The 27969-nt window shown below is 39.2% G+C and overlaps 1 protein-coding gene across 4 annotated transcripts in view; it reads right to left on the bottom strand.

Moving 5' to 3' along the window:
• The window catches only part of LOC146451450 (protocadherin Fat 1-like), a 37980-nt gene extending 17491 nt beyond the window's left edge, over nt 1–20489 (bottom strand). Inside the window, exons 1-4 of one of the 4 annotated variants that reach the window (XM_085098842.1) lie at nt 20468–20489; nt 4179–8792; nt 3066–3592; nt 1822–2025 (exon numbers count right to left, since the gene is read on the bottom strand). In XM_085098842.1, coding sequence (XP_084954968.1) covers nt 1822–2025; nt 3066–3592; nt 4179–8792; nt 20468–20474 — 5352 coding nt within the window. In that variant the 5' untranslated portion in view covers nt 20475–20489. Of the gene's footprint in view, nt 1–1821; nt 2026–3065; nt 3593–4178; nt 8793–8895; nt 9047–16631; nt 16721–18969; nt 19887–20467 lie in introns of those variants that run through there. The other 3 variants (XM_085098843.1, XM_085098844.1, XM_085098841.1) reach the window with 3 other exon arrangements.
• Nucleotides 20490–27969: the final 7480 nt, after the last annotated feature.

The raw sequence follows: 27969 nt of genomic DNA, 5'->3' as shown, positions 1-27969 counted from the left end.
TAATTAATGCCAAAAAGATGTGAAAATTCCTCGACAGAAGTTACTGCAATTAGCAAGCTATTTCTTCTTTACCGTATGCTAACTGCACAGCAATGACCAAACTGCTAAAGAAAGCAGGTCAAGATTTATTATAGAAAAGAAGGTTTTTAGCGATGTAGTTATTAAAGTAATTGCAAAATAATAAAACAGTCAGGTGTACAATGTATTATAGGTCCTGTTTTTAATATTATCTTCAGTTATCAGATTTTACTCATTTTAATCATTTTTAATCTAACGATTTTTTTATCGCCAATGTACTGCGCACTTGATTATTGCCCATTAGTAGTAGCAGTAGCAGTAGCAGTAGCAGCAGCAGCAGCAGTAGCAGTAGCAGTAGCAGTAGCAGTAGCAGTAGCAGTAGCAGTAGCAGTAGCAGTAGCAGTAGCAGTAGCAGTAGCAGTAGCAGTAGCAGTAGTAGTAGTAGTAGTAGTAGTAGTAGTAGTAGTAGTAGTAGTAGTAGTAGTAGTAGTAGTAGTAGTAGTAGTAGTAATTGCCTATTTTTAACTTCTAATTTAACATGAATATTTGAAACGATCATCTGGAATCAACTGAAATATTTTTGCTAGCAAAGAAAAATTTTGAGTCATAGATATGGTTCTAACTTTTGAGTCTGTGGATGAAATCTTAAAGTGTGACAATTCAAATGAAAAGTATACCAAGCAGTATTCTTCGATCAAAGTGTTTGGTTTTAAATCTTTTACAAAATGGCCATTAGGACTATTTTTCCAAAACTCACGCTCATGGTTTCTGGACATTGTACTTCGTGAATTTATTTTCTGTCTTTTTCTTAGAAAAAGATAAACCATAGCCCTCCCCCTCCCAAAAAAAAAATCAACAAACGAATCATTTGCCTTCGACTGTGTTAGTAGTCATCTGAATATTTTATTCAATTATTGCACAAGAACAAGATTTTTCCCTATGTAGAGAAGACATACGTTATACTGCGTAATGTAAAAGAATGTTGAAAGATTAAGTGAGTAATTTTTGAGTCACATTTTAATTCAAAACATGTCGTCGTTTCTCCCGGGCCAACCAAGACTTGAAAACAATTTTGCAACAAGAAAAAATCGGCCAAATTTGAAAACTTTTATTATGGAAGACGGACGTCATAAAAGGAAAGCGACTGAAAAAAAAATAAAGTTTTGAAAGATACTGAGGACTGAGTTTTTACTGCTCTGTGTCAAACACAAAGGCTTGTGATGAAAATAGAAGCCTCAAGAGGCAATACAAAATATTTTATTTTGGTTTAAAATTTTTCAAACCAATAATAATAATAATAATAATAATAATAATAATAACAATAATTGAACCACAACATAAATATCTCACAACAAGTGGAAGCCCATGAATGAAAATTCAGATGGAGGACATTAATTAACCCTTTTTAGTCCTAACAGTGGTCAGCATCAAATTTCTCCTTGTAATATCAATGCTTATTTAACTCCTCAGGTTATGAGAATTAAGGATATGATCACCCAAGGTGAATTTTCTTTGTATTGAATAATGTCTCCACAGTATGTTTATGAGAAAAGTATGGGGACAAGATAGGAGAATTTCTTCTTTGGTATTAGGGATTACAGGGTTAAGCATTAATTTCTTGTTCTGCCCGTTGTTTTTGTTTTTGTTGTCATCTTTGTTGTTTTTGCTTGTTTGTTCTATTTTGTTTTTTTTATTTTTATTCAATACAATCTGTCCTCTTTCCAGTTTCACTGTTTCAATTTAGCCAGTTATTAAGGCTCCATGAAAAATGTTTCTAGTTTTTTTTAAAAAAAATGTTCTTACCTTGTTTGTGACAAGTCCAGATTTCCTGTTGACCTCGAAATCTCTCCAACAGGCACTTTCTTGAGCCACGAGATCATAAGATGCCATGCTGCCATTAAACACAACATTTATAATGGGGTGTCCTTCACGAACATTTTCAGAGATCGACGCTTGGTATAATGAGCGCTCGAACACAGCAGGCTTCTTGATGCCTCTGACAAAGATCTATCAAATGTAAAATAAATAACAATTATTATGACTTACTACTGTACACTCACTTATTTGTACACTCCTAGTAAAAAAAATAAATAAAAAATAGTAAAAAAAAAAGCTATGCAAGTTACTGAGTATGTGTTACTCACAGATTATCCAGGAGTCTCCCAGATTCGTTTAACACATCATCTGGTCTGACCAAGGTAGATCAACATAATGGGCCCTTTGCAGCTAATGGTCACATGATACAGAATCCGCCATGCTGGAGAGTAAGTTGTGTGCTGGGACATCCAAAACAAAGTGGCTTCATCCAGTCAAACTTGAATTTGCTTTGTTTCGGATGTCCCAGTGCATGGTTCGCTCTCTAGCATGGTGGATTTTGTACTGTGTGACTGTTGGCTGCAAAGGGCCCATTTATCTCCTGGATAACAGTGAGTTTTCATCATTTCTCTAAATGCTCTAACCCCAAATTGTCTCAAAATCTACAAAATTTCTGTTTATCCAAATCGCTGTAAACACTGTATTTGTGTTATCGATCATGTTGAGTGTACATGTACTTTCATGCACCTTTCATCCAATCTGTCACAAACGTTACAGAAACCAAATTAACCATGTCAATCTTACAGCAAAGTGCAGGAAAATGTTAATCTAGTGTTATTAATTCATGTAATTTATCTACCTTAGTGTATTTTAGTTTAATTTATTCATTTTTAACTTTGTAACCATATTCTCTCAAAGATGTCAGCACATAAGCAATAAAGTTTGTCATCATTATGACATTAATAGCTTACCCCAGCACTCGGCAACATCCCATCTATGATGATGACGATGATGATAAAGTGTGCGTGGCACTGCTTATAATTATTTTTGAGGGGGAGGGGAAGTCAATTTGGAGTATGGTTGGGGGGAGGGAGAGGGAGAACATTCATTTGAACCATATTTTTTTTTGGGGGGGGGGGGATGGGTTGATGATGGTGGGGGGAGGCACAAAGGAAAACAGTCTCTGTATCTGTATGTTTTTAAAACTTGAGAATAGATGAATGCAGTCTTACCTCAACTTCTGTTTCGGCAGTCTTGGCCGGGGTTCCACTGTCTGTCACCTGAACCTGAAGACTGTATTTGTTGACACTGTGACTCAGCTTTGTTGCCACTTGAATAATCCCAGAGTTCTGGTCTATGTAAAATGCACCAGGTGTATCACCAGCCTTGATTGAGAATTTAAGCACTGCATTTGTGCCGTCATCTTCATCACTTGCAAACACTTTCAGGACAGAGGTACCAGGCGTGGCGTCAACATGGACTTCGGCCTCAAACTCTGATCTCAAGAAAGCAGGTTTGTGGTCATTGACGTCGACAACTGAGATTACCACTGAGAACAGGCTTTCTCTCTTGGGCACCCCTTGGTCTGACGCTTTGATTACAAGCGTGTGTTCCTTCATATCGTTGTAGTCCAGAGCCCCAGTGGTCTGTATCCTTCCTGTGGAACTATGTATCTTGAACAAAGACAGGGACTTAGGAATCACTGAGCCCACAATGGCATAGCTCACTGTACCACTGACTCCTTCATCTGGGTCTTTTGCTATCAAATACGAAACAAATCATATTGTTACCAATCTACAGGTGCAAACTTGTGGATCAAGATTTAATTTCTCATAATTTTCTACATAACAGACCATCAAGCAGATGGATAGAGTGAGAAGGAACTAGGAACGTTTCAATTGAAGGGGTGCATGGAATAAGGCCATAAATGACTTTTGATGTAAGGTCAAATTCTCCTTTCGTTTCACAAGCAAAGACAAAGCAATTTGGAAGGAGAATCTAGCAATAATTTATTTATCAGAAGTCACTTGGGGCTTTTTCCAACACCCCTTCAATTATTAAATAAATATGGCTTTAACACGATTAGAAGACACAGGACTTATTTTCTCTCAGTTCCTAAACAAGTTATGTTGAAAGGCCATTATCCCTTAAGAAACTTCATGGACCCCAAAGCATAGAATTTATTAGCCCAGGCTGTGAAATATTAAGCACCAAGCTATGAATGACTCACAAAATTGCTTTTAGTCACTGAGCAACACAACAGTTCAAAGTTACTGCAGAGCACCAAGAGAAAAAAATTCAGCATAGACACGTTAGATTAACATAATTTTTTGCCCTACACATACCTTCAACTTTTGTGCTAAGGAACGTCCCAGGGCTGGCATCCTCTAAGACCTGAAACTGGTACTCTGTCATCGCAGGCTGTGGTGCATTATCGTTTGCATCCAATACATCAATTATCAAAGTGGTCTTTCCAATGTTGTAATCATCTGATGCTGCAACAGTTAGGTTGTATGAATTCACATCCTCGCGATCAAGTTTGCCAACAAGTGTGACCTTTCCTGTCTGTTTATCAATTTGGAATTTATGAGCAGTGTTTCCTGAAATTATTGAATAGGACAACGAATCGGGGTTGTCTGCATCATTAGCAGAAAGTACTACTACAACCCTTCCAACCTCAGCATCTTCTTGGACGGAAAGTCTATAGATTTTCTCTTGAAAATATGGTGCATTTGAGGTTGGATCATTTTTATACCAAACATCAAACATCCCAGAAACAGACACAGACTTTGGCGGTGTTCCACCATCTGTTACATTGACTTTAAAATGCATCTCCGCTTCAGCCTGCCATGCTATTTTTGAAGAGACTATGCCAGTCTTCTGATCAATGGTGAGTTTTCCAACATCACTTTCTGATAACAAAATTCCATAGGTAAGATCTGCATTGCTACCGATGTCCCCATCCTTTGCAGTAACACGAAATAGTTCCACTGGAGTAGCAGACGCCTCCCTTTCTTTCAATTCAAAGTAGTAGTTGGTTGTTAGGAATACAGGGTCATTATCGTTGTCATCAGTAACCATGACTGGAAAGCTAATGGTTGCAAACTGTGGTGGCACCTTGCCATTTGAGACCCTCACTGTTAGCTCATACCGGTCTTTCTCCTCACGATCTAAAGGCACTCTGGTCATAATAAGGCCAGTGCTCCTATCAATGACAAATTTGTCCTCTTCATTTCCCTTGATGATGGAGTACTCCAACCTAGATCCATCGGAACCTGGATCATGAGCTTGCACAGTAACTACATTCTCTCCGGGTTGAGCATTTTCTTGGACAGTGGGGTAGTAAACGGGAGGCTTGAAATAGGGGGGATCATCCTTTGCCGGCAACACGGTTATCAAAACTGGGATATTTGTGTGAAGTGGATAACTCTCGCCATCCTTCGCTTGGACATTCAGCCAGTAATGGTCAGCTTCTTCGTGGTGGAGCACTTTCGTTGTTGTTATGACAGCAGTTTCAGGATCTATTTTGAATTTGTCCACTCCTGTACCATCGATGATTGCATAGCTTATAAACCACGAGTCATCATCTGTGGCCTTCAGTCGGAGAACAAAAGTTGCTTCGGGTTGGTTCTCCGACACACTTGCTTGTAAAACAGGCCCTCCACTGAAAACGGGTGCAATATTATTTTCGTTTACATCAAGAATGTTCACCACAACATTTGCATATGATGACAGTGATTGGTTTCCCTTGTCACTGACTTTGACAGTCAAATTGTACACTTTTTGTAATTCATAGTCAACTCGCCGACGCAGCCTAATCACACCACTACCAGAATCAATTTTAAATTTTTTAGGGTTGTCCACGAGAGAAAACTCCAATTCTCCTCCCAAATCTGTGTCAGGATCTTCCGCTGAAACTGTAGCTACCACGCTTTCAATAGGGATGTCTTCAGGAATGGAGACATTGAAACTTTTTGGAACAATAGTTGGTGCGTTGTCATTTATATCAATAAGGTTGACAATGACCATGACAGAAGTAATCCTCTGAGATGTTTTAGAGTTATCAAATGCCTGCACTTCAATGCTGTACTCTGTCTGTTCTTCGTAATCAAGTTCTGAGGCAACAGAAAGTCGACCTGATTTGGAATCAATGCGGAACTTGCCACCAAAGTCATTGACAATTTTATACCTGACTTTTCCATTGTTCCCTTTGTCAAGGTCAGTTGCCTTCAGAAGTACAACAGTTTGTCCACGTGTGATATTCTCGGACAGTTCAACTTCATAAAGATCTTTCTCAAAGATGGGAGAGTTGTCGTTGACATCCAGCACATTAATATGGATCGCTGTAAAAGTTGTTTGACGTCGGGAGCCACAGTCTGAGGCTGATATGTTCAATGTATATTGTACAGTGTTTTCTCTATCAAGTTGAGACCCAACATAAAGGACTCCAGTATGCATGTTTATCTTAAAGGGACTTCCCCTGTTACCACTCACAATGGAGTATAGGACCATTCCATTAAAGCCTTGGTCTTTATCGGTGGCCAAAAGTTCTGTAATGGCAGATCCCACAGCAACATTTTCACTAACATTGATCCCAGACTTGTGTGCCTGGAATTCTGGACGATAGATGTTTTCGGGCTTGGGAGGTGCTTTGTCATTAGATGCATAAGAAGGCTCAACTTTGCCCTGCTTTTTTATGTGTTCTACAGCCTTGGCATAACCTGGAAGATACCGGCATTCCACTTCCACGTGATTGGAAAATCCAATGGCAGCCTGCCTGGAAACAACCTTGATTTTCAGACTAACTGGATGCTTGGCATCTAAGATTGAATCAGTCACTGTGATGTACAATAAAAATTCCTGTCCTTCACTGAGAGACTTTGCAACTTTCAACTGTCCATTGCTGGTATTTATCGCAAAGGTTTGCCCTATGTTTCCAGCTGGTTTAATGCTATAGACAAGTGCTTTTGGTGAATCAATATCGATGTCAATGGCATTGAGACTGATTAGCACTGTTCCAACTGGTGCGTCTTGTGCGACCTGCATGTCACACCTGAAATATTCAAACACAGGGTGGTTGTCATTCAAAGCTTTGATTCGTATGTGCACAAAGGTCTCTGACTCTCTTCTAAATGGTTTCCCAAAGTCTGATGCCCGCACCTTCAGAGTGATGTGTTCTTGGAGTCCCGTGTCCCGATCTAGTGATGACAGTGCTGTAATATCTCCAGTTTCAGAGTCGATAGCAAAAGGAACATATTCTGTGTTTGTAAGCATGTACTGAATTTTGCCATTATCTTCTGAGTCTTGATCATTTGCGGTGACTGTAAGCAATTTTGCACCTGGAATTTGATCTTCGAAAATCTCAGTGGAGTAAGATGGATGATCAAATAGAGGATCGTGATCGTTAGCATCCTCAACTTCGATAGAAACTTTTACACTGGCCATCTGCGTTGGTCTTCCAGCATCAAATGATCGCACCTCAAATTCATACAGCGGCTTTGTTTCATAGTCCAGATTAACGATGGTTGTGATCAAACCAGTGTCATGGTCAATCTTAAAACTGTCACTGTCAATTCCTGTCAGGGCATAATAAACTCGACCATTTTCCCCTAAATCGGCATCCTCAGCGAACACACGAATAACAGACGAGTGAAGGGGCGCAAGCTCGGAAATCCTGGCCATGTAATTGCTTTGATTGAATGTTGGTACACCGTCATTGGCATCCTCGATTTCAACATGCATCGTAATACTCCCGTTTCGCGGTGGGGAACCATTATCGAAGGCAGCCAAAACCAACTTCAACCCATTTGGGAGTTTTTCGCGATCTAACGGTCTGACAACATCGATTAAGAACTCGTCCACCGCATCGTCCGAGCGTCTCAGTCTGAAGTTGCCATCCTCGTTTCCTGATGTAATTCGCACCTTGTTGATTTCACCGGCATTGGCGATATCTTGATCGGAAACGCGAATTGCCGCGTAACGGAAGCCTGAAGTTTCCTCGGTAATCTTTTCAAGCTGTGATATTACTCTGATCTCGGGCGAGTACCTGTTGACCGGTCGCACAGTCACGGTTATATTATGGTTTTTCGCGGACGCCGGTCTTGAAGGCGGCAAGGATCTATCTCTTGCTATGACGAGCAATTCATGGCTTCTTCTTCTCTTGCCGGCAAGAGAGCGAGTCACTGTGATCACCCCAGAAACGGGGTCTATTGCGAAGAAAGACGATTTAATCCTGAATGAAAAATAAAGCCAGCCATTGGGACCGATGTCTGCATCTGTAGCAACCACTTTCGCAACCGAAGTGTGTAAGGGAATGTCTTCGTCTATCGTGACATGCTGAAATCGACGAGAAAAGATCGGTCGATTGTCATTCAAGTCTGTAACGCTAACATTCACTTGGGTCGTGTCCAGCGCTGATTTTGTCTTTTTATCTTGTGCCTCAACAGTGAGCAAAAATTGTCCAGCGCTTTCACGATTCAACATTTTCTTAGTTTTGATTTCCATAAAAACGAAATCTTTCAACCGTCTCGAGTTGACGGTGAACGTGTCACCTTCGTCTCCCTTTGTTATGACAAATTGAACTTCGCTCTTTTCATCGTGAGCGTAAACACCCATTTTCAGATCACATTTAACACTTGTCCCCAGTGGAGTTATTTCGGGTACAGTAGTTTGATATAATTTTCCTTCACTTGTAAATTTAATGTCTTTCTTGTTCGCAGAGCGAAACTCCAAAGAATATGTTGGCACAACGTCCACGACTGCCGAGATAGGACGGCCTTGCCGTGCTCGCTCATCTCCTAAACTTTGAAAATAAGTTTGCGTTTGTTTGTTATTGGCTAAACTTTCTCTTTCTCCTAAAAGTTCCGTACTAAAGACGTCCACAGGACAGCAAATTAAAATGAACAAGACCAAAAGTCCGCAGGAAAACTTCATTTTGCGTCGAGTCCACGCGCTCTCACCTGGGTGAACAGAAAAAGGCAAAAATAACATTAGAGCGCGAAAGATAACAAGCGAGAAGCAATTAGAGGCTCGTGATTTGTTTTAGTAAGAAATTGTTCTCACCGCTTAATAGTCTATTCAGCCTCAAATACATTACAGATCCTTTGCAAGTAACAGAATCAAGGAATTCGACACATTTATAAATTGTACAGTAGCGTTGCGGGCATGCCTTCATCCAACTGCATGACCAGTGTGTTGAATGACTGGTGTGAAATTGATGAAGTCCCTTGGGACAAGCGAACACTACAGGGCGTCTAACGGACAGGAAATGTGACGACCTAATTGTCACCATCTCCATAGAGACAAGCTATTACAATGCTAATTCAGGGTGGAATTTATATTCTTTTATTAACCATCGGCTAACTCCTCGAGAAGTTTCAAGAGGTCGCATAACTTTGATTCCCTCCAACATCATCTTGGTTCGTTGATTTCATTTGGTCTACAGGGCCACTTGATGTGAGCCGCATCGATTTTGTTTGGTTTTTCCGCGAGTTAAATGGTACAAATTCATTGCAGATTCACACGAATTCTTTAAGTGGGCCCTAATAACTTTATGAAGTGTCAACATTTGTCAGTTGATAAGCGCTGTGGTGTCTTTGCCTTTGCGTGACATCATGCGATTATTGTTTTTTTTTAAGCCAGTTATCTATCGACCATCTAACCCCAAAGGATAGAAGATGTCACTTAATGACCGCACGAAACAAAAGGAAAACAATCAAAGTTTGTTGTGGGTGCAAATCAGCCACTGGTCAAACCGCAAAAAAATTCGTTTCACGTGATATTCAGAAATACATTGTTATGTCATGATCGAATGAATCACTCTGGAACAATTAAAAGTATTACTTAATCTATTCAAAGAACAAATAGATCGTCCGATAACTATTAAGCTCCAAACTTGTTGAAACTCTGCCCACTCACGCAATGGAATGTACAAAAAGAATTCAATACAACGCAATACAATGATTTTACAGTTAAAGTGGTGCCGTTCGTGGGGTCGTGTTTGAAAAATGTACGCCGATCTTTTATTTGTAATGTCTTAAAATGACTCGTGAGTTCAACGTCTAAGAATTTTCGGCATTTTTCTCGCTGAAAGAAGTCTCTAGACCGTTCCGCATTAGTTTAACTTCATTGATCAGACAAACCACATCAAAGTTTGTTCGAGGAAAAAGTTTTGTTTGTAGCTCTCGAAACTGGTATACAAGACGGGAGATCAGTGGGATAATCTTTCCCGAGGAAATCAACTGGAAAACCACAAAACGTCGCATGATGAAATCCATTTCCTTTTCGAAATACATGAGTGAAGTATTGTAGATCCAAACTGAAGGAACTCAGTCGTATCCGACTAAAAGCCTTTCCTTATTAATCCGAGAAAATGCATTAATCCAATTTCTGAGCTTGCGTTCTGTTCTGCTTAGAGCAGATATCTAGGACGTTTCAGGAATTACCGTGCGTTTAATGTTAATCCCCACGAAACAGAACCCAACTTTGTAAAAAAAAATTTACTCAAGCACTCAGATAAATTCCTTTAGAATAGATTGTTAAACATTCATATTCAAATATTACAAACGATTTTCCTAGTATTGAATGTTCTCGACATTGAGCTGAAAGTTGCTAAGGAATCACCTAAAATAGGTATCTTTCGTACATCTAATATCGGCAACAGGGGAATGTTACCGAGGTTTGAAGTACTTGTACGTGCGAAATACACAGTTCACTTCACGGCGACGGGAAGTCTAACCACAGAAATACAGAATAAATAAGGGAACAACAAGAACGCTAATGCCTGCCAGCTTAACTCTCTAATGCACGCAACTGTCCAGTACCATCCCTCCATTACAACCAGATTATGGAGCTAAGGCGTTTAAACGGGGTTTGAACTGTGTGGACACTTGGTTTATCTTAACATACAGTCACCTATAAGCGCCTTACGTCTTACGTGCGACATAATGCGCAGCTCCAACCCTCTTGTCAACAAAAGATTTCTCATTTCTTTATCAACGAAATTGTGACGTTCAACACGTAACTTACCGCCTTGATATTGCGTTTGTGGTTCATACGAAGACTGGTTCAAATGTTCTGCCGATTCGTTTGTGGTTGCGAAGACTAAAACGTTAAAATGTTCTGCCGATTCAGTGAAGGTTTGCATAGCCAGAATGTTTGCCCACTAATTCCCCAAGACAGAAAGACATTTACTCATTTTTCGCTTAAGTTTAAAATCTGCACAGATTATTTGCAAAAGGAATCCGATTTCATGCTTTGCAATATAAACCTGGTTGATATTTCAGATCTTCATAAAGATGTCAGCAGATCTGGCTGTACATCTATTTGCCTACAAATTCAATGCTCTACTCTTCAATGCACTTTTCTCCTGCGTAGAAAATGCAAACGTAGAAAATGCAAAGTACGAAACTTGATAGGACATGGGTTTTGTTGCATTTTATTTGAGCTGACTCTGTTGCTGGTTTCATATAGAACTGCTACACCGTGCTGACGAGTTCCAATAAGAACGAAACAGCTGTCCACGGTTGCAGCCCCGTTTTGTCGGTTTCTGTCGGGTTGTTGTGTCGCAAAGTCAACTTTTTCACGAAGTATCAGCCTTGCAGTTTGTGCTACAGTTAATTTTTGGCTGATTAGGTCTCTCGTAGATCCTACGTCAACTAGCAGCATTATCGTTCGCGGTCCTTTGCAGTTTTCACGTAAACGTTAGATACCGCCCCCAGGGGTTGGGGTGTGCCGCCCAGTTCTTCCAAACCCTGAAACTATTTCAGATCAAAATATAGAATTTTTAGCGACCCTTTTTCAGACTTGGCCTCTAAAAATCATACCCATTTTTACACCTGGTTTCTTGAATCCATACTCGTTTTAAGACTTCCAGACCAAAATAGTTATTTAAAATGTGTATATGAAACAAAGACAGCAGGAAATGTTTGCACTAAGTCATATTTTCACGTAGGATCACTGCAATGACCTGTGAACCGTATTTTCGCATGCTACGTTATATCTTGCTTTTGCAAGTTACCTTAAAATATATACCCTATTTCGAACCAAAACGGTTCAAAAACCATACCCTTTGGAGCGGCACATACTTGTATAGTTTATATAGTATAGTACCCCCACCCACCAACCCGGAGGATACAGCGCGTTGGTTGAGTGCAAAGGTTACACCACTAGAGAGCAGCGCACATGATTGTATTGATTCATTTGTAACTCCTCATACCTCCAATCTAGATTTTGAAACCTTAATTGACGCGTTTATCGTGAGTGATTATAAACGATTTTGATCCTTTCCGGAAGTCGAACAACACTAGAGACAAGATCAATTGTCGTTATTGAAAATTTTCTCTTGAAACATACGGAAAGCGAGCTTCAAATGTCTTCATTATACCATAATAACATTTTCCCTTGCTGTTTTAAGCGGTTTGCCAAAACCTAATCATATAAATGACAACAGCCGAGGCTTAGTCATAAAGTTCCCGACAATCTGGACCGAATGAGATTTTCGTTGACAAACTCTACGCTAATGAAACATGATAAAATAGTTCAGTTGTAAAATACGTTTGACCTTCGCTTCGTTTACCGGCCATCGATCCAAGGCCAAGCGTGGTCCAATGGAACGTTTGTTTACTGCGTGCGATATAATGGTCTCCACTGGATTTAAGAATTAATTTCCGTTGACTATTCTGGTCTATTCTGTTTGGTCTACGAACGCGACAGTGAACGAACCCTAGGCTCGCAATTCATACAAACACATGCGCAACCAAAACCGCCAAAACCTTCAATTGTAGGCTCGCAATTCATACAAAAACATGTCCACGTTATAGGATTCTAATAATACGCTAAAGCAGTCTCAAGCCGTGAATCGCTTTTAAAATTCCTGTTTTCGTTGCATGATGAATTAATGAATGAATGAATGAATGAATTAATAGTATTAGAATACTATTGTTACATCCTAGCGTTGAAGGCCCACACACCTTGCATTCTCATTTTGTCACTACATCACTAGCACTAGTTTTCAATGTATTGACTTCAGCCGCCGGGAAAATTTGGCACCATGCAATAAATTATACCCGACCCGTCAGATGAATACTCTGTAAGTGATATTCGATATAAACATAGTAATTTAAGACTTCCCAGAAAACAAAATAAATTCGCTTTGCAACAACAAACCTGCAGAAAATAAAAGGCGATAACTGTTACTTAATGTTTGCTTGTTTTGTCTTGAAATTATTGTTTTTGCCTGACAAGAATGAAGCAACTAGCAGGAATAGAATTGTTTCAACCTTGTGTCTCTTCCCCTCCCAAGCACGCACACGTTGTCAAGACTAGGCCGCAACCGGCTGAATCCATCACACCAGTTTCAATGCAACTTGTATCAAATTTTGCTTGAACAGGAAAAGGCATTTGGCACCAATAAAGATGTATAGGTAAATTATCAGGCTCAATTCAATTCCGTCAGTATCCAGTATCCCAGAAAGCAAAATAAATTCGTTTTGCAACAACAAACCTGCTGAAAATAAAGGTTACTTAAGGTTTCCTTGTCTTGTTGAGTACTCTCAAGCCGTGAATCTTTTTTAAAATTGTTTCTGCCTGACATGAATGAAGCAACTGTAGCAGCAATAAAATTGTTTTAACCTTGTGCCAGTTCAGTTCCTTCAGTATCCCGCCGGTTAATAAGACAGTAATTTAAAACTTCAAAAGGAACAAAGTCGTTTGAGTAATAAGGTCTAATAAACCTGCTGAAAATAGACGTACATATACACGTGTGGGAATTTTGTCTGTACCAGTGCGGCTCGCATTTCAAGTCACATTTCTTTGGTTCTAATTCAAGGTTTGCACGTAGAAAAATACTTTTTCGAAGAACAAGCATTCTCGGAGAGACGATTTTCAATTTCTGCTAAGAAACTTTTTGGACAAAAAGTTCTTCTTAAAATAATTATAAAAAACAGGCTTATTCCCCTGTTTCAAGCTTATAGACTCTTGTTTATAACATAACACAAGATACAAAATCGACTTTTCATCTGTCAAATTTCCCTCAAAGAAAATTGTCTTATTAATTGCAGATTGTATATTAGCAATCATTTGCAGAATCGAGAAAAAAAGCGTAGATTTTACACAAGAAAATAAGACCACCGCCCCTCTTTCATTTCGTTTCGACGTCGAATCAATACTGAATGCACGCGCAAAAAAACAATATTTGTCTGCCGCGGGCATTTAATCGCAAAAATCCAAACATCTCTAAGTGGGGGATGCGATTTGTTTTCTTGCTATGCCAATTTCTGACTCTGATACATGCCGATATGTATCAATTATCGTGCGCATTTTCAAGCAAGGCGATACATTTCGCGTGTCTTATGTCACGTTATATAACAATCATTCCTGCCAAGCAATTCCTACTTTGTACGTGCGATACACGTGTTGGCCTACGCTTAATTTGAACCAGATTTGAACAATTTAGCTTTCGTGTTCTTTGCTTCTTTTGTAAAACATTCTTTTTTTAAGAAATCATTTGGGGGAAAGAAGCTAGCAAATGCTTGTATTCAGCTGTATTCTCTAATAGCGAAGTAAACATCAAAATGAACATTTATCTTCGATACGGATTTCTTTCCCTACCTTGAAATTAAACAGTAAAAAAAAGCAACGATACAAATTGCTTTTACTATTGTTATTAACGACGAAACTTTGAGACTATAACTGAACTCTATTGAAGACTCGTCGCCAATTCAAATGCCCAAGGGCACGCACGTTTTTCCACGTAAAGTAAACGTCTGGCTAATTGAGTACCTTTTTACGAGATTCACAGATGTTTTAGCCTAATAAAGCAACAACTTAACAAATCGATTCTGGATAATTATTACGGCGTGTACTGACTCCAACACCCTTCGTGTGGGCAGTCAATTTCTGCTGGTTGTGATAAGGGACGCGGCGATGACACAGAGAAGGAACCGACTGATTGCGCGAAAATTGCTGTGGCTAGCCAAGAAATTTCCGTTCAATGAAGCTTTCTTTTCTTTGACAAAAGAGGAAGCTAAAGTCTCATCCTTGGAGACCCGATGGCAGATACAGTGAAACCTCTCCTTACGGACACCTCTATAATACGGACACCTCTCTATTACGGACAGTTCACTTGGTCTCTGAGAGACTGAAATCCATATAAACCCTACCTCTCTGAAACGGACACCGCTATAATAAGGACACTTATTCCTGTCCCCTTGGTGTCCGTAATAAAGAGGTTTGACTGTAGTTGGGTCAGTTTTGACTTAGTCTGAAAACTGAGAAAAATTCCCGATGCATGCGACGAAGTCGGTGAACTCCTTTCAATGTTAGTTCTCAGTATCCAGAAGCGAAAATTCCCGAAGCATCCCGAATTAGTTAATTTGCAACCACAAATCACAGACAGAGCACTCGCGGCTCAGTAGCTTTTATCTGAATTCTTGCGCACAATAGGCCTTATCACGGTTTTCGACGCCATTTTGACGGGTAGACAAACAGGCTTGAAATAACAGTGTTTGTATGGAAATCCGATGTCAAATAATTTTCATAAAACATCGCTTCTGAAAAATTCATGAATTGGAAACTTTTGGCACTAGGAAAAGGATTTTAAGAAAAAAATTGGAGGGATTTAGCTGTGACAGAAAGCTTCCAGTCGTGTTTTGAACTTTCCATACATTTCCCTGTATTTTTTCCCGCGAACTATTTTTAGTGGCAGTTCGCTATACAGACAAATGTATGGAAAGTTCAAAACACGACTGGAAGCTTTCTATCACAGCTGCATCCCTCCAAGTTTTTTCCTAAAATCCTTTTCCCAGTGCCAAAAGTGTCCAATTCACGAATTTTTCAGAAGCGATGTTTTATAAAAATTATTTGACATCGGATTTCCATACAAACACTGTCATTTCAAGCCTGTTTAGAACCAACGTGTTTGCAGCGAAACAACCTTGCAAGGCTTAACAAACCGCAGCACTACAGTAAAGTGCCACTCAACAGCTCTCATAATCACCTGGTACTTCAGAGAGTTTCTGTGAGATCTAGAGGAAGTGTTTCAAGAAGTACTTCATGTAACCGACTTTTTCCGACCGTTCATTGCGCGGTACTGACAGGAATCGTATTAGTAAATTCCTCACAGTTAAACGAAAATTTTAATTCAAAACTGATTGCAGGAAGCAGATGACTGAATTAGTCAATACTTAATCAGCGAAAATATCCAGAGTCACAAGGTATTTGTTGATTGAAAGCCATGTTAGCGGATACTTCTGTTTATCCCGATAAGAAACCTCTCAGAAATGCGTGTTTATGTCGAGGTTTGAAGAACGCACTCTTGTAATCTTTATTTTTCTTGACATTTAAATTTGAAAAATAAATTTCAATTAATAATTCATTAAACCAACTCGAACAAGCTCATCGCTTGAGATTGAGCATTAATTCATCTCTGCACAAGACTTCTCCAAATCGCCCAGAGTTCATTCAAATCAACAATTTGTTAAATCTCAATTTGCTGATAACAATACTTGTTGCGACTTATATTAGTTGAAGTTACGCTTGTTTCTTGATAATGTCCGCCTTTATTGCAAGATAAGCAATATTTTACGTACTTTGCCGTACTTCGCGAAAGTCATTAATAATTCAGAGCGTTTTGACTTTATTCGAAATCTTGATATCTCAACAAAAATAAACTTGTAAGTTTTTCGTTGCGAATTATGCGTTGATCATCATAAATAACAACATCAACTGAACCAAATAATTAAGGTATGCTATGCAGTCAAAAATTAGAGAAAAGAGGAAAAAATACGGCAGTATCTTACCTTTATCGTGTTCTAAAGTGCTTAGCGTCTTGCAGCCGGACTTTCAATTCTTTACAGAGACCGGTCGCTTTTAACCCGCTTGGTTGGACGCGGGTAAGCGTATTGAAAATTCGTTTGAATTCGCCACAGTGACGTTAGTGACTACGGATATACTTATATAGCCGCAAAATTGAGCCGTTTGCTTGTATAGCTAATCTAGAAACATTGGTTAAGATTCAATATCAAGGAATCCAAGACGTTTGTCTGCTTGCGGTTATTAAGGGAGGTAGACCGTGTAGAAAAATGTTCCCACTGTAATAGATCGCCTGATCCCAATCATGAATATGCTGAACGTGTAGCTATGGCGGATGACCTCGCCAATAGAGCTGTTTAATTTGCAAGCACCAACCGTGGGACATCAATCACTATTATTGTCACAGCACACCTCTGGCTATTAACTACGACCGAGCTTCATTGAAAAACCTTGTTAGGCGCTGGAGTGAGGAGTGGGCGCGCACCCTCACATCGAAACGAGGTACGTTAAAGATATGACACATAAGCAGTAAAATGAGTATTTTTCACAGAAATTGGTGGTTATCTTGTTATACTGCTACCTAGCGAATTTTGAATCGAGTGTTAATCAGGGTAATTAAAATCATTTTAGAAGCCGCGTGGAAGAAAAGGAATTTGTAAGTAATTAATTTTAAATACATTAGCATGACAAATGTTGCTAGTTTTCTTTTTTGGACCACAGTCGGTCTTTTGGTCATGAATTAAGTCGTCTGCATTGTTATAGTCTTAGACAAACAGTTGAAAAAAAGAAAGATTAAGTGCATCCCCGCTACCGACAAAGAGCAAAAAGGCTTCGTCGGTTCAAACCAAGTTTACGTGTGTCACGTCCACAGAATTTAAATTCATTACAAGACAAAGAAGGGCTGGACAAAGGGCAATATACAATTATATCTGAATAGAAAGAAATGGCCAATATTTTCGATTCTATGCGTGTATTTATAATCAACGGAGTTCCGGAAAACCATACTAAAACAAGTGCATTTTGGATAAAGGAAGTCAAACGAAAAATACCTTCACCTAGCATTGAAACTTTTGCTCAAAGTTTTTCAAAGGCGATTTATTAAATTACTCATGGTGAAATTTGCTAGGAATACGCCTAGTTTCTTTTATGCCAACTAACCATTTGCAACAACCAGATCGAATGACAACAATTTCATGTGAACTGTTCATACAAAAGGCATATAAATAATATCATGTACCTGGTATACGATGCATATGCAGTATTTACAGATACAAATGTCACCAAATGTACACTCAAGGCTCTTTCCAATTGTTCTTTGCACTTTCGTCGAAGTTACTTTTGACAGGAGAGAATTGAGAGTTCCGGTTTTGGCTCGATAGTTGATGAATTAAGTATTTCATTCTCGGGAAAGAGCTAATATACTAGAGATATTATTGTTGTAATTATAAATATATGAAGGATTTTCACCCCAAAACCTTTTTCCATGACTGAAAAACTATGTGCTCCGTGTCGCAATCGGTTTGGACAATAGAATGATTTGCATACGAAACACTTTATGCCGACTACTTTACTTAGCAAAACAGTCTTAAATAAACAAATCGTTTCCACTTTTTCACTCAGTTGGACGCCGAAAAATGGCGGCTTAGAAACACCAATGCCGGCGAGCTCGCAATAAAATCCACAGGTGCTGAACCAATAAAAATGTTATCGCAAGCAAACACTGAGGAAATGGCAGCTTCTCCATGGCAAACAGACGCAAAATAACTCCACAACCCTTATCTTGAAAATAATGACAGTAAACATCATAGCAGGCAGATAAAACTAATTTACGAATGATGGACTTTTCACTTACGATGCAAATCGTGTGCGTAGTATATGATCAATTGAGATGACAGATGTGCACTATATAATTGCCCTCAAGGAACCTTGGGTGGAAGTTGACTCTCGTTCCGTTATTCGATCGGGATGTAAATGAAAACGGCGCGTTCTCTTAGCATCGGCGAACGATAAATGAAAGTAAACAGAACGTTTTGGTCGTAGTACAAACCGAATGCTGGAGAATTTTCGGCTAGACTTATTAATTAAATAAGAAATTCAATAATTAGCGATGATGAGCGCTCAAGATTATTAAAAGTGGATATGATTACCATCAATGTTATGCTGGCCCGTGCCCGTTTTCTTATCTTCGAAAAAGATACGCGCGCGTTCTTGCAAACAAAATTTCTTTGCAAATTTTAGTGATCCTTGCTTTCATTTCTTGCTTTTCAGCTAGTCCCTTGAACAACAGCATCGCGTATTAAAACTGTCCTACTTTCGATTCCTTACCTTTTATCAACGGTCTTATCTAAAGATTCTCTTCTGAAAAGGTGACCACTTGAAACGTCTTGTCTGTTCAGTTTATATAAATGATACGCGATAGCGCAAATCCTTGGTTTGGCTTGCTCACAATGAAAGTAAAGCCTCCTTTCGCAGACTCCCAAATCCCCGTGGTGTACAATAAACTGTTATCAACCGGAATCACATTGATCGTCAATGTCTTTCACACTCTCTTCATCGTCGAAATGTACAACGCGTGGGGATTCCAAGTTCCTTTAGAACTCACTCGCAGGAAAGATATGTATCTTAATTGCACGACGCTTGCTCAGCGACTTTTGCCAAACAATAGAGTGAATCCCTAAACAAAGTACGCTTGATGCTCTCGAGACAAAGACATTCGTCGCCCCCGCATTTAAACAAACTTGTTTCAAATCTTGCGGTAGGTAGTTTCCGGTCAGAGGACAGGAAAATTTCCTGTGGAAGTTGCGTCTTGCGAGCTCTCAAAATCTTTTAGTGTTTGGGTTGAAGTCGCCGATACAACTGAAGACTAACGCGCCAAGCGTTTCCGATATAAACATCAACTACGACTTCAGCGCAGCCAAGGAAAGGAAACTGGTAACTGTTTCACTATCACTACAATTTCCGATCCGACAGTGTCCACTTCTCGGATTTCCAATGTCTCGCTCAGCCCTGACTTATATGGATCTGATCTGGCTAATTTGTAATCATCGTGGCTCAGAACAGAACGCACGGAATTTTTGACTGCCCAGATTAATCGGGACATTTACCGCTATTAGAAACGCTAAACGTGACAATAGTACGATGATGTTTTAGTGAGGAAGTTCATTATCCATACAAATACGCCTTGTGTTTCTGTCATCTCGTGACAAACCTATGGAAGCGTGGCGTATGGCGGCGTCTTTTGTTTTGAATGGTGGATCCCCGCGGTTTTGGGAATTTCGCGCGCTGATACGACAGATCTCTGAAATCCGAGAGTCCAGGGTGGTACCCCTCGAAATTTTGGAAGGGGTCTAGGTTTACCTACATGTATACCGGTTCGGTTTCAGCTCAAAATATGCAATTTCTAGGCTAACACTCTCAGCAGTAAAAGAAAGATTAAAACGAAAAAAAAATGGTATAAGAATGCATAGAAAATGCTCAATATTTGGCTTGAAAAAGAACCCATCTTCGTTCTCTACGGGCCGTATTTCACTCCTTTTCAAGCCACATTTCAGAGTTGCAGGTCAAAACACATTCAGTTTAAGAAAAAAATGATTAAAACCTAGCAGGTAAACGTTTCCAGATCAAAACGGCTCAAAACCCATGCCCCAAGCTTTGGGTCTGTACACATGTATCAATTATAGCTTATCACGAGAGCACGTGCTTGGTTTGCTACTTTTTATACGAAGCCTGACATATATCTTCCATCCCAAAACTGCAACTGACGGGTTCGTGATTTCAGTAGTCGTGCTACTCAAAAATAGCGAATGAATTTTTCCTTTCTTACCTGACATTTGATGTCTCCAAGTCTACGCGAAGAGTTCACGAAGATACTGTCTGAAACTGTTCGGAGCACCCGATTAGCCTGTTGATCAGTTGATAAATATTGCATAAGTTAGGTATCGCAGAGGTCATGAGTTCGAATTTTTTCAGGTCTTTCTAGACCTTCTTCCGTTAGACTGTGTGCCAAACGGCGATGGCCTTTCATCAGTCTGTTAATTAATCTTTTCACCCGCTATTCACGTATATACTGTATATTTTTGTTGCCCCTTCAGAAATCGCAGTCCTAATTCTTCCAGTAAATTCGTACCAATTTTTCCACAAGATTTTCCACCCAGTAGAATCAACTTTATTTTCGTGAAGCGTGCGCTAAGCTCTCGACCATACTTCTAGGAATTTGGAACCCTCCCCAGCCAAGAAGAAATTTTTGAAATGTATATTCTATTGAAGTATACTGTATAACAGCTTTTTATAACATTGAGCCGCAGGGTTCGAACTATCAGTCGAGGAATTTTGTTTTTTTGGAATGGAGCGTGCGCACGCGTGGGTGCAATTAACAGAATTACATAACGAGATTATTATGCAACGTCTTTCTTCATTACGTAATCATTCCATAAACCATAACCAGATGTAGGACTTTCACCTGCGCACAGTTTCTGTGGTTTTGCTTATAATATCAATAATTTACAAGCGAAGCAAGTAAGCGACTAGAATTAAAGGGGTATGGTCACGGCGATTTTGCTCTATTTTGGTCAAAACAGCTCTTAAAATATTTGACAAAGAACCTTTTTTTAACGTGAAGTTGAACATTTTTAGAGCACTGGGGAGAAACTACTAAGGGATTCCTCCGAGCAAAACAAATTATAATCAGTTTTTAGCGATTTCTCTACAATACACAGGTAGAACTTGAAAAACTTGGCCAATTGTTTCAAGTTGCAATCCATTTCCATCCAAGTCACCCAGAGCCAAAGATAATCAATACTTGTTTCTGTGCACCGGTAGGGTTATTGCTAACACAACTGATTCATTATTTTGACCATTCCACCAATGCAAATATGTTTTTTGGCTTTTCAAAGTGACACAAAAAATTGGTGACACAGTTTTGAAACGGGAAACTATGGCAACTGTATATGATTTGTCATCGAATTTCGTGCTACTAAAACTACGAGAATTGGCCATAGAACCTTGCAATACGGATTTTAATAAAGATCTTCGAAGAAAAACTCCACGTAGAGGTAGAAGAAATCGAAATCAAGATTGCTCAAAGCACAGGAAACTACAAAAAAGAGGGTATACACAACGGAAATAAGACAAGACTGGTACTGATCATATTCCTGTCACAAATAAAAATCAAAGAAGAAGGTCATGAAACTGATCCAAAAAAAAAAGATCTCACCAGCATCAACTCAGCCAAGGTCAAGAAAATAAAGAAAAAAAGAAGCTCGAGGATTCCATTGTTTGATTAGCATCATTAAAGAGATAACAATTAATCCGAGGATGAGCAATAGTATTTTATCATCTTATTTGTATTTTATTTTATTTTAGTTTTTCGGTTTAACCAACAAAGATTTGTGAAATCTGTCAACAACAAAAAAAAAAATGGTGTAGACAGGCAAAATCAACCGAATATCATATGAAGTGTTACATATGCAGTAAGAATGTCATGTGAGTTAGTTGCGAGTCCTCCGCCTGTTGGCGTAAACTCAACTGCTCAGTGATTTTGCATGGAATGTCTCTCCTCACGTTTTTAAAACCAGTTGGACAATAATCACCTTTATAAATATTGGTAATTGAACTAAGTGGAGTGCAATTTGGTCTGAAATCATACGCGTGATTTCAAAATCAAACGAGCGCGATAGCGCGAGTTTGATTTGAAATCACAAGTATGATTTCAGACCAAAATTGCACGACACGAAGTTCAATTACCACTTAATTACATCCATTTTGAAATCACAGAGTATCATTGTCAGTATTAATATTCTATTTGTGTTACTTCATTTCCATTTTGATGGGCTAAAGAAAGGATGCAATTTAGAGCAAAAAATGGTGCAATTTGGGAATAAATTGCATCATTTTGGACCAATCAGATTCCAAGGATCACCAGTGATTTCAAAATGGATGTAATTACGAAGAAAATATTATACCTTTCAATCTTGACAATTGAGTCAAGAATAAGTTCAGTATATCTAATACACCGGCAACCCATTTTGCAACAGTGACCCGGCCGGATAGTAATTATCTAATTAAGCAAATCTCCGTGATAAAAGGCCATATTATACAGAAGACAGCTTCAACAAATTACTAAAGAATGATCTTTATCAGTGAAGAACTTCGGCTTGATACATGCACATGAATGCGGTTAGAAATATGAAGTATGAATTCTGTGAGATATCAGACTGGTCTGAATTTATCCTTTGTCGCATTTTCCCCCGGGGCATTTGGGGGGACTCCCATTTAAAAGTTACGGGGTTGATCGTCGGAAATTTTGAAAAGAACCCCTTAAAGGTACCAGAATTCTTACCCCTAAGAGATACTAAATGAGTTGACTAAAAGTCTTAAAATAATCTTTAAAAAACATTGGAAGGGATCCCTTCAAGCATTTGAAAGTTAAATTAATAGTATGTAATCGGTCACGCCTCATAAACAAGAAAAGCCATTTTAAATTCTTCTCGGCGTCTGAATCTTTGGTCTTCAAGACAATCTTTGCCGCCCTTCTCTGTGCACGATCTAACCTATCACGTTCTATTTTGCCAATGCTGCTCCGTGCAACATCGCAATAATCCATAACTGGAAAAACAAGAGACTGATAAACCTTATTGAATTAGTCAACAGCTGCGGGTACCCTAAAAGGTAACAACATACCTCTGACGGAAGCTATTTTAGATTTTAGCGCCCTAAGGGGTACAAACCACGAATTTTAACCCCTAAATGGTATGATGATTACCCCCGTCACTTTTATATGGGAATCTTCCCCCCGGGCAATTTCTATGTCGTCTGCGGAATGTTCAGTTCGCTGCCGCAAACTTTGTACTGTCAAGAATCCTAGTGATGTGCTAAGAATCGGATGGCTTCCAATCAGCGAAAGAAAAGATCTCCACCTCCTCAAAACAAGTTTCAAAGCTTTACATGATGGCGATACCTGGCCAGACTATCCAGTTTCCCTAGTAAAACGGGATTGTACAACTATAGACGTCAACTGATTCTCTTGCAGGATATTTTAGCTTGTGGAGATGATGATTTCTCTTGCTCTTTCTCTGGAGCCGGTGTGAAGCTGTGGAATGAGTTACCAACAAAGCTCAGGGTATTACCCAAATCGCTATTCAAAAAGAAAATCAAACTTGTACTATTTAACATCCTAGAATCTGAAGACTTGTATGACGACTTGAATCTCTAGTAACAAAAGTCAAATCACAACTGTCATAGTTGTATACTACCGTTTTGTCATTCCTTTGCTTCCTACCCTAGTTCATGTTTTCATTGTCTTTTCTCCTGTGTTGCATTCAAAAAAGCCAGCTCAAAAAAGTTCTTCATTATTTTAGTCCTCCCAAAACCCTTTCCTTATTCTTTTATCTTTGATGTTATAGCTCAGTCTGCCTACTTACTTAGCAGTTAAAGTCATTCTTTCTTTTTGTCATCCTGGGCCGCCTAGATTAGCTTTCACCTGCGGCGCCAAGAAATTGTTCATGTAAATTTATACAAACTCCTAATAAAGCTGAAGTTGTAGATGATGATGATCAGATAATGATGATGATGAGGATTTGATGATGATGATGATCGATGATTATTATTACCACTATTTAAATTGACAGAAACCTGGTTGACTGATACCTGCGCAAATTGTTATACCAGCCTCGTTCCTAAAACGTTTCACTAAAAAAAAAATGAGGAGGGGCGCCATAAACGATGATTTCTTGTTATAAATTGCTAACAGCAAGTTGCAAAATTTATGTATATTGCGGAACACATATAATTGAAGATAAGATACGATCTATCAGTATTCCAAGAACGTGTGTTAGAATCGTTCTTCATCTCGATCGCAGTCTCTCTTTCCTTTGCCAAGTTGGTGATGATTTTATCCACCCCTGCAAATGTGCAGGGGATGCCAAATACGCGTCCTAAGATCCATTCATTCATGCAAACAATTTCATACAATCTCGACCGCCAATTTGTATTAGGAGTGCGTTCTTTCTACGTCGAACGCAATGAATTTGAAGACAAATTTTAGAACTTGTTAGGTAAAATAACCCGTGAAAACAAACTATTCTTCCTTGTTGGAGATGTTAATATTGATATGCTGAAAATGAATCAAACTTTGTCTACTGATAATTTCATGTATCAATTTAGTGTTTTCGTATTCTTTCTACCCTTTCTTAACTACGCCAAACAGAACCTTTGATAACAGAAAGGAGTGCAACATTAATTGACAATATACTAACAAACAGACTTCGCAACAACGACCTTTTCTAATTAGAGGGATACTTAGTTTACTGATATATATAATACATCACCTTCCCGTTTATTAAATCAAGCTGAGATGTAAAAATAGGAAATACATAAAAGTTAACTCGAGTTAGACTTATTACGACAGAAAACATCGATGATAAAGGACGATCTATCAAACGAAAACTGGCCAGAAGTGTTCTTGGGGATTTGAAGATGACAAAGCGAGGCACAGCAGCGGGAGTATATGAAGTTGGCCCAGACGTACTGAGAGCTGACATGGAAGACACCGCAAGTAGGATCACTAGATGTTATAACAGACTTTGGGAGTCTGAGAAGTGGCCGAAAGTGTGGAAGAAGGGGCTTATCGTCAAGATATTCATGAAAGGTGATTTGCACAACTGTAACAACTGGAAAGAAATGACTTTACTACCCGTCATTTAGTAAGATATTTTGCAGGATGATGTTACGAGCGGATCAAGATATAGGTATAGACAAGAAGCTTCGAAAGGAGCAGGCTGGGTTTGGCCCAAAGAGAAGCACAACTGAGCAGATCTTCATATTAAGAAATATTTTAGCGCAGGAAAATGAGTGGAGGGCAGGTCTGTACATACAGTTTGTGGACTTTGAGAAAGCCTTTGATTCGGTACACAGAGAAAGCTTATGGAGCATCATGAGAAGCTATGGGATACCTTGCAGTTATTGATGGAAGTGAGACATCAGACTGGTTCAAGATCAAGTCTGGAGTAAAGCAGGGATGTGAGATGTCAGGATTCTTGTTCTTACTGGCCCTGGATTGCATCATGAGGAAGGCATGCAACAGCAGACAAGAGAAGAGGGATACGAGGGAATTTTACAACAGTGTTGGAGGACCTGGATTTCACAGACGACATTGCCCTGCTGTCATCCAAGTTTAACGACTTGCACGAGAGGACTGGGAGACTGACAGAAGAATCAGCAAGAGCAGGTCTTAAACTCAACGCGAGGAAGTGCAAGACACTGAGGACTGAGTATGCTAGCAACAGGGAGAGCATCGTGGTGAATGGAGGGAGGTGAAAGATGTCGAGGAGTTTCTATACCTAGGAGCTACTGAAGATAAGGAAGGTGGAGGCAGTAAAGATATTATGAACCGACTGCAGAAGGCTCGCAGTGCATTCCAGAGACTAGGCAAGGTGAGGGCAGCGAGAGGAATAGGAAGGAGAACCAAGATACGCCTATTCAAGACTAGTTCGACCGGTCCTGCTTTATGGCTGTGGAAGATGGAAGATCACAAAGGCTGACGAACGAAAACTCAATAGTTTCCAATGCCAATACCTTGAAAGGATAATGAAGATCAAAAGGCAGCAAAGAATAACGAACGAGAGAGTGGTTTAGATGGCAGAGATCAATGAAATAAGCTGCGAGGTACGACGAAGAAGATGGAACTGGTTATGACATGTTCTCAGGAGAGAGGGCGACTGTTTTACAGCATTAGGGTGGACTCCAGAAGGACGAAGGGCGAGAGGGAGACCAAAGACCACTGGGAAAAGGACTGTTGAGAGGGAGAGAAACAAGGCAGGGTGGAAGAGGTGGAATGTAGCCAAGGAGGCGGCATGGAACAGACAGTGTTGGTCTGAGAATGTGTCGGTCTAATGCGCCTACCGGCGCGCGGAGAGTTGATGATGATGATGATGATGATGAAAAGAAAACTGACCAGAAGTGTTCCTGGGGATTGAAGAAAGTGCTCCTTCCGACGCTCTCAATATCAAGTTTTACAACAAAACTTTGATTTATAAACTATACAACAAATTAATACCAATCGAAATCTTTGGAAACAGAGGAGCTAAATTCTAACATATACTTTGGCTGACAAAAGGAATACAGAACTCTCTTAAAACCAAAAATATGCTATGATAAGAATATTAACATTTTTAGGATAAAGATATCACAAGGCTGTACTGCTCTTTTTCAATTCTTCCATCGGATGAGGTTTATAAAGAAAAAACATTATTATTTATGTTTCGATGCTTTAATAATATAATTCCAATGGCATTTGATAAATTGTTTACCCTGAAAGAGGATTTACACAAACATAATTCAAGATCATCAAATAAGATTCATGTTGATTGTGAATGGACATTCCATAAAATACAGAGGCAACCAGATATGGAACGATCTTCCAACATCTGGAAAAATCTGTAAACCGATATATATAGTTTTTAAGAAGAAAATTAAAGAATACGTTCTTTTTGATTTAACTTCCAGAGATGTATATTGTTATAACGAAAATGTGAATCTTTCTGTTAAATACTTAAGGTATGGAAATGTTATAAAGTAGCAATAAATTAAACAGCAAGTTGTAACAGAGGCCCTCCTTGTAAGCCCAGTAAGATTTGTTGAGAACTCTTCAGTGCTCCTTACGAATTATGTTACTGTAAATTTATGAATCAATGGGGGCAAATAAAGATTGATTGATTGATTGATTGATTGATTGATTGATTGATTGATTGATTGATTGATTGATTGATTGATTAATTGAGTGGGTGAGAGAGTGAGTGGGGTTAGAAATTTGTCGGAATCCTATTTTTGTTGCTTTGTATGTTTGCTTAGTTACAGTCCTTATATAACTCTGAATATAAACAATTTAAACCGAGCAGATTTCGATTAACCATAACAACTAAAGCTTCTTTGATAGATTGAAATAATTTGTGAAAAAAAAAAAACGGAATAAACATGACCTTGGTTTGCGGGGGCCCAGTGTCCGGTTACTGAGTCTAGTTTTGTCTAGAAAAATGCACCCTACGTGGTGATAAAAACCGCCACGAGCGTAGGTATGCCGGAACGATTAGCTCTTCGACCCAATAGATGGGGTGTCTTCTACCTAATCTTTCATGCACCCGCAGTTCAAATATATGTTCCATGTATTCATTTCAATTTATGCATCCTGCACGGGTAGATTACAAACTCATATTATGACCAGCTCCCTGTTGGCTTGATAGCTCAGTTGGTAGAGCGCTGCACCGGCATCGCAGGGATCATGGGTTCCAATACCGTTCAAGCCTGAATTTTTTTTCAGGCTTTCTTTTCGCA

This window comes from Pavona decussata, unplaced genomic scaffold (genome assembly GCF_977016875.1).
Source record: "Pavona decussata unplaced genomic scaffold, jaPavDecu1.1 SCAFFOLD_386, whole genome shotgun sequence".
In the NCBI taxonomy this organism is placed as follows: domain Eukaryota; kingdom Metazoa; phylum Cnidaria; class Anthozoa; order Scleractinia; family Agariciidae; genus Pavona; species Pavona decussata.
Note: the sequence above shows the minus strand (reverse complement) of the source record. Positions and strands in the feature narration are given on the sequence as shown.